The following is a 6,660-nucleotide window of genomic DNA, read 5'->3' on the forward strand; positions in this document are numbered from 1 at the left end:
ATCAACAGTGATTTCTTTAAATATGAAATATCAATATTAGCATAGCATTAGAGTAATATTTAGTGAATCACCAGAATTGGTGAGATTCATCTTCTACACATCTTAAATATTTTTTTAAATATCAATTCAACATGGCTGATGAATGAACCACCAATGACTCCAACAATATATTAATCCTGCCAACACTGACTGTAGATAATGTGAATATCTAAAAATAAAAACAATGAATGAATGGAAGAAGAATAAAATAATTTTACAGTGGAGGGCAAGTTAAACTTACAATGTAAATGAAGAAAGCATGTTTTGTTTCCTGCGAGATGAACGTCAGGCTATTTTGCAATATACTGTAGCGAGCTACAATGTCATTTACATCTAGAGACTCTGAAGTCTGCTTCCATAGGATGATATCGTATTCAGTGTTGAGGTCACCATGGGGATCAAATGAATATTCTTTCCCATCCATGTTGAACTTTGCCTTCCATAGGGCCCCTCGTAACTGAAATTGCAGTGTGTGTGAAAATATTGATTAAAAATAATGTATCTAAAGTGGACAGGACAAAACATCATACACACAGATTAGGTACAACATTATGACCAGAGACATGTCTTTTCATCATAGGACCTATTAGTGGGTGGGATGTATTAGGGAGCATGTGAATATTTTGACCTCAAAGTTGATGTATTAAAAGCAAGAAAAGTTGGCTAGCCGACAGAGTCAGAAAATCTCCCAAATGTCAGCTCTTGTGGGTTTTTCGTGGTCTGCAGTAGTCAGTATCTATCAAAAGTAGTCCAACAATAGAACCAGTGACAGGATCATGAGTGGCCAAGGCTGACTGATACACATGGGGAGTGAAGGCTGGTAGAACTACTATATATACCCCATTTCTCCTGCGATCTTTTTTTTTTTTTCTTGAAGCTCCAGCTTGAGAGTTCTGTGGAAGGAGCTTTAGGGTTCTTGAGGTTTCTGTGCAGTATCTTTGCTGTTCCTAGGACTGTATTTCTCTGGACAGAGATCTCAGATGTTGTTCCTGGAATCTGCCAAAGCCACTCACCCAGTGTGGAGGTCACTGGCCCAGCTGAGAGAGGAGCTATATCTCCTAAAGCTTCGTTGATATTATTGCTGTAGATCAAGTGGTGTGGATCAGTGAACTGATGTCTCGTTCACTACTGGCATACAGCTTAATGTTATCCATGTAGAAGAGGTGGCTATTGACTACTCCATTCCATAGTCGGAATCCATAGCCAGTCTTTTTAATGATCTCACTGAGGGGGTTCAGGCCCATGCAGAACAGGGTGAAAATCCTTGATGAAAGGTCAAGTGGAGACTTGATGAAAACTTGTGCTATTGGCTTGAAGTTGGTCTCTAGTGTTGTTTCCCCCATCCACATTGTATTCCTGATGAAGGTCTTACTACATCAGGTCTTAATCCAGACTTTTCAGGATCCATGGCATGGCATCCAGGCAGTGCACAGTTTGGTGAGTATGGTCTTGTCTTATTGGCTGGTAGTTGCATGGGACAGGTCCCTTCTACTGTCCAAGCCTTCGTTTAGCCATTCCAGGTGTCTCTCGTCCATTGGCAGCTGGTTCATTTATGCTGCCACATGCTCGTGAAGTGCAGTCAGCTTCTTTAGCCAGTAGGCATGAATCATGTCAGGCCCTGGTGCTGATCAACTCTTCATACTAGGGACCCTTTTTTAGATGTCTGCATGTGTGATGGTCACTGGATCCTGTTCAGGGAGATGTGGTTTGCTCTTAAATCAACTAGCCACTGAGCCTTTTTTGGGTTGTGGCCTTCCATTTGCTTTATTGACAAGGCTGTGAGTCTTCGCCTTTAAGTTTTTAAGGCCTCAGGTATGCACAGCTTGCTGCAATTTTAGGCACCCCTTTCTTCATTATCACCTTTCTGCAGTCCTGCATCTTGGCCTCCAGTCTCCTTCTCCATGGAGGGTACTGCTCCTTGTGCTGTTCATTTTCCACCCATCTTGTACCAAGCATCTCAGTGATCACTGCTGCCATGGTGTAGATAAGCTGGTTGGTTTTGAGATCTGAGATCTCTGTCATATATATATATATATATATATATATATACTCTCTCTCTATTATATATATATATATATATATATATATATATATATATATATATATATAATAGAGAGAGAGTGAGTGTGTGTGTGCATTTACCTCCAATGGGGATGGGCGTTTTGTCTTGCAGTCTCTGTCAGTGCAGAGGTCTTCAACAGCCTGAGCTATTGCTTTAACCGCCAGTTCTATACTGAACACAGCAGATGGATATATCATAGTCTTTAACTTCTCTGATGAAGTCGACCCATGCTGCTTTAAAAATGTAGACAAGAATGGGTTGTTGTTGTGGTGGTTTGGATTTTCATCAAGGTCATCGAGATATCGCTTCAACTTGGTTGTGTTTCCAGATTTAAAAGTGATCCCAATGATTGTTCCTATGTCACTCAAAGTATGTTTTTTTGTATTCAGTATTTCAGGTGATTGTGACCAAATATCACTGGCCAACCAAATTCTCCTTGTTCCTTGAGGATCATTGAGAAGTTTTTGAAAAATATACATCATATGGTCAGGTTTAGCGAAGGACACAATGACACTGACGTTTTCATTATCTATGATGGTTTTGACTGTAGACTCAATGCTCTTTCCCAGCAAATAATCATTTAAATTATCTGGAAGAACAGAGGTGAAGGCGAAGCAGATGCCTTTTTGGTTTGTGTAGTACCAGAGCCGCTCAGTTATATAGCGAGCATATTCCCCATCGGTTGTCAGCACACCGACCCAAGTCCATCCATTATTATCAAGAATCTCGGAGATGGCACGAGCTTGGTGATTATCTTGTGGTACAGTCCTCATAAAGCTTGGAAAACGGGTTTTATCACTTAGAAGGCCAGAGGTTGCACCATAACTTATCTGTGGAAATAATCACAAAACATTGTTTGGACAAGTGAAACATGCTTTTCATATTCTGCCTGCATTCATTCTTTTACAGTGCAAGGATATTTATGGTTATGTTTTACAATAAGTTTGAAAAAATTAAGCACTGTATTATCACAGCTTGTTAGCTGAGTACAGAATGGAAAGGTATATCAGGTCATTTCATCCATTCCCTGAATAATAGTTGCTGCTGTTTGAATAATAGACTTTACATTCAGTGATAACTACTACTACTACTAATCATCATCATCATCATCATCATCATAATCATAATAGACCAAAATAGTCAGTCATACCTCGGGTATATATTCCAGGTTGAGTAGCCTTGTAACTGCTATGGCTATCTCTGAGTAGTAACCACCAATGACAGCAAGGACAGGGAAAGACTGCTGTGCACTAGTGTTACCTGCAAAAATGTATTCAGTGACACAATTACTGACATTTACATTAACTTATATTAAGACAGTAGGATTACAAACAATTACATTTACATTTACCTAAACTGTGGGCAAAAATCTTTATTTAGGTGTAAATTTGACTAAGTGTAGCTTTTCAGCATGTACATAATATTACTTTTATGAAACTACAATTAAGACAAAGGAATTAATCAAACTGACTAGCCAGAAAATTCTCATATTTTTCACTTTTTCCCCCCTCAGAGTACTCACAGTTTTCCCTCATAAAGGACGGGATTTTTCTCAGGGAGGTAGTAACGTCACCACAGGAGTCAAGTATAAGATATCCCAAGGTAAGGTTCCCCAACTCTTGCTTCTGATTTATCTCCTCCAGCACCTGCACCATCATCAGAGACTGGACCACGTTAGCCGTGCTGAACCTGCATGACACAATCAGATATGTTATATACAAATATACCCTAATTTAATACACACTTTGACACTCATTGCTAAAGAGTAACAGCACCTGTCACATATCTGGTTTTCACTGCCATCATAATTCACAGTGACATTAACGCTTTCGTGAATCGGAAACAATCCTCCAATAATGATGTCGCCTTCTGCTGTGGCCTGTTCGAAGGATTTGGTACCATGGTGTGATAAAACTACAAAAAAGATGCAGAAGCTGAAAGAATGTTTCATCTTCCTCCAGCTGTTCATCTTGTTAGTAGAAATCTTCTTCGAATAATCTCCAAAAACGTGCTCTGAAAAATCACTTGTGTGTATCCCTTCAGTGTGTTTGCAGAAGACAGAGCTGTGGCTAAGCCTCTTTGACTTGAAATAGTGCTTATCTTTTTTCTCTTTTTTTTTTTGGGGGGGGGGGGGGGGGGGGCTTTTTATGGTCACATGGGGTTTGATGTCACTTCAAGACATGGAATGTGACAATGTTATCGCTCCTTCCAGGTAATTATTCTGATAAGTTTCAGTGTGGTTTAAAAAAAGAGATATGAAGTATTTGGACAGGTGTTGTATTGACATGACTCATATCCACTGTGTATAAAGATAAATTGGCTTACAGTTCAGTAAACCAATCTGTTGGCAGTGCTGTTATATAATACTGACATACTATCCTACTATACTTGGCAAGACAATGCTAGGTATTTCCCCGAGAGGCTTAAAAATAATTCTATAGATGCTAAAGTAAGAAAAAGACGTAAGAGGGCTTAACTTATGTCTTATCTGTAACACTTGTTTGTGACTTTGACTGTGATCTTTAACCAGGTTAAACAAGATTTGTTGCACACACCTCTGCACTGCATGCATTTCCTGGTCTCTCTTGGCTGCTTTTCTGATTTTATTGCCTCAACAAAACCCCAAATTGTTCTGTTACAAAAGAACACAAGAAGAATATGTAAAAAAAAATAGCATCATATTAATACAAGTGAAAATGTGCTACTAAAAATAAATAAGGCTACAAAATATCCAAGCATAGAAAGTATCTAAGTTCATTTAACCTTAATTTATAGATTTATGTGCTTTTTGATACTCCACTGCATCTAATACTTTTACTTAACTACATTCACATCAATGCTGCTGTTAGCAGTCTCTTTGAGGATTTAAAAGTGTGTATTTACACATAAAAATGCTGTCCATCCATTTTCTTCCAAGTACACAACTCAGGGACACTTGAGCCGGAGCCAGTCCCAGATGCCACGGGGGAAGAGGTTGGGTGAAACCTGTACAGACTGCCGATCTGTTGGAGCGCTAACAAAGAAAGGTAGACAAATGTTCATGCTCACATTCACACCTATGGACAATATAGAATCAACCTAACCACCCTATGCATGTTTGGATTGTGAGAGGAAGCATGAGTACCGAGGGACAACTCAAGCACAGATTCCACACAGAAAGTCCCCGGCCTGGATTTTAACAGTGGACTTTTCTACTGTGAGCCAATGATGCTAATCATTATGCCGCCCCATTAAAATGAGTAATCATTAATAATGGGTAGTAATCCCTCAGCAATAATACAACATATAATCTGGCACTCCCTAGTTCCACAAAATATGTTGTATAATTTAATTTCTGATTATTTGTTGCTAAACTTTAAAAATTTTGCAGTGTCACTAAATGAATATGCACACACTCATTAATAGGTACACCTCAATATTGCCAGGTTGGACTCACTTTTGCTTTCAGAACTACTTTAATTCTTTGTGGCACAGATGAGATCCAACAACATGCTGGAAATATTCCTCACAGATTGACATGATAGCATCACACGGTTGCTGCAGCTTTGTTTGTAAAATATCATGATGTGAATTTCCTGTTCCACTTTAGATTGAAATCTCTTGACCTTGGATGCCATTTGAGTACAAAAAGTAAAGTGAACCAGTCTGACAAAGTTTAAGGCTTCTGATATGGTGCTTTATCCTGCTGAAAGTAGTCAGAAGATGATCATAAATGAATGGACATGGTCAGGTATAATACTCAAGTAGTCTGTGGTTTTTAATGATCCTCAATTGGTACCAAAGGGCCCAAAATGTGCAAGAGAAAATATCATCTACACATTATAATACCAGCAGGAGCAGCGGCCCGATGGAGCTGTTTTTTTCATGTTGTTCGCACCAAATTGTGATCCTATCACTTGCATGTTACAGTAGAAATAGAGACTCGTCAGACCAGGCAACGTTTTCCCAATCTTAATTTGGTGAGCCTGTGCGAATTGTAACCTCAGTTTTCTCCTCCTAGCTGACAGCGAAAAGGGGAAAACTGAGCCATGGTGTGGTTTTCTGCTCATATAGCTTATTTGTTCAGTGGTTCAATGTGTTGAACATTTAGAGATGCTCTTCTGCATACCTCAATTGTAACAAGTGGCTATTTGAGTTAGTGTTCCCTTCCTATGAGTGGAGAGAGTCATTCTCCTCTTACATCAAATTAAGTTGATGTAATTTTGCTGCTCGGCCATCTTAACTATGCCTACTTGCCTAAATGCTCTGAGATGCTGCAATGTGATTGGCTGATTAGATATTTCTCTTAACAAGCAGTTGAACAAGTGCTCCTAATGAAGAAGACGTAAAATTCTCGAAGATCAAAGTTCATTTTTTTTAATGGGTTAAGGAGCAACCTTATGCTACTGTCACACATATGAAAGAGGAAGTTAAACAGAAGTATCAGGTTATCAGTAACATTCTTGCATCTATCCAGTGCACTGAATGTCAGTTTCACTACATGTCTCTTGATTGATTCTGACAATATAACAATTACAAGTTTTTTTCTGATAACTAAATCCAAGTGCAAAGTACAAACT

General features: G+C 38.9%; 1 protein-coding gene across 1 annotated transcript; it reads right to left on the reverse strand.

Moving 5' to 3' along the window:
- Positions 1-2,166: 2,166 nt before the first annotated feature.
- Positions 2,167-4,209, reverse strand: LOC146501474 (G-protein coupled receptor family C group 6 member A-like; the record flags this gene model as incomplete). Its single annotated transcript, XM_085133296.1, has 3 exons — positions 3,624-4,209; positions 3,252-3,361; positions 2,167-2,931 (listed from the first exon to the last, which is right to left on the reverse strand). Coding segments are annotated over exons 1-3 (1,011 nt in total), but the record flags the coding sequence as incomplete, so codon positions are not given.
- Positions 4,210-6,660: the final 2,451 nt, after the last annotated feature.

Source organism: Neolamprologus multifasciatus, chromosome 15, assembly GCF_963576455.1.
Source record: "Neolamprologus multifasciatus chromosome 15, fNeoMul1.2, whole genome shotgun sequence".
Classification (NCBI taxonomy): domain Eukaryota; kingdom Metazoa; phylum Chordata; class Actinopteri; order Cichliformes; family Cichlidae; genus Neolamprologus; species Neolamprologus multifasciatus.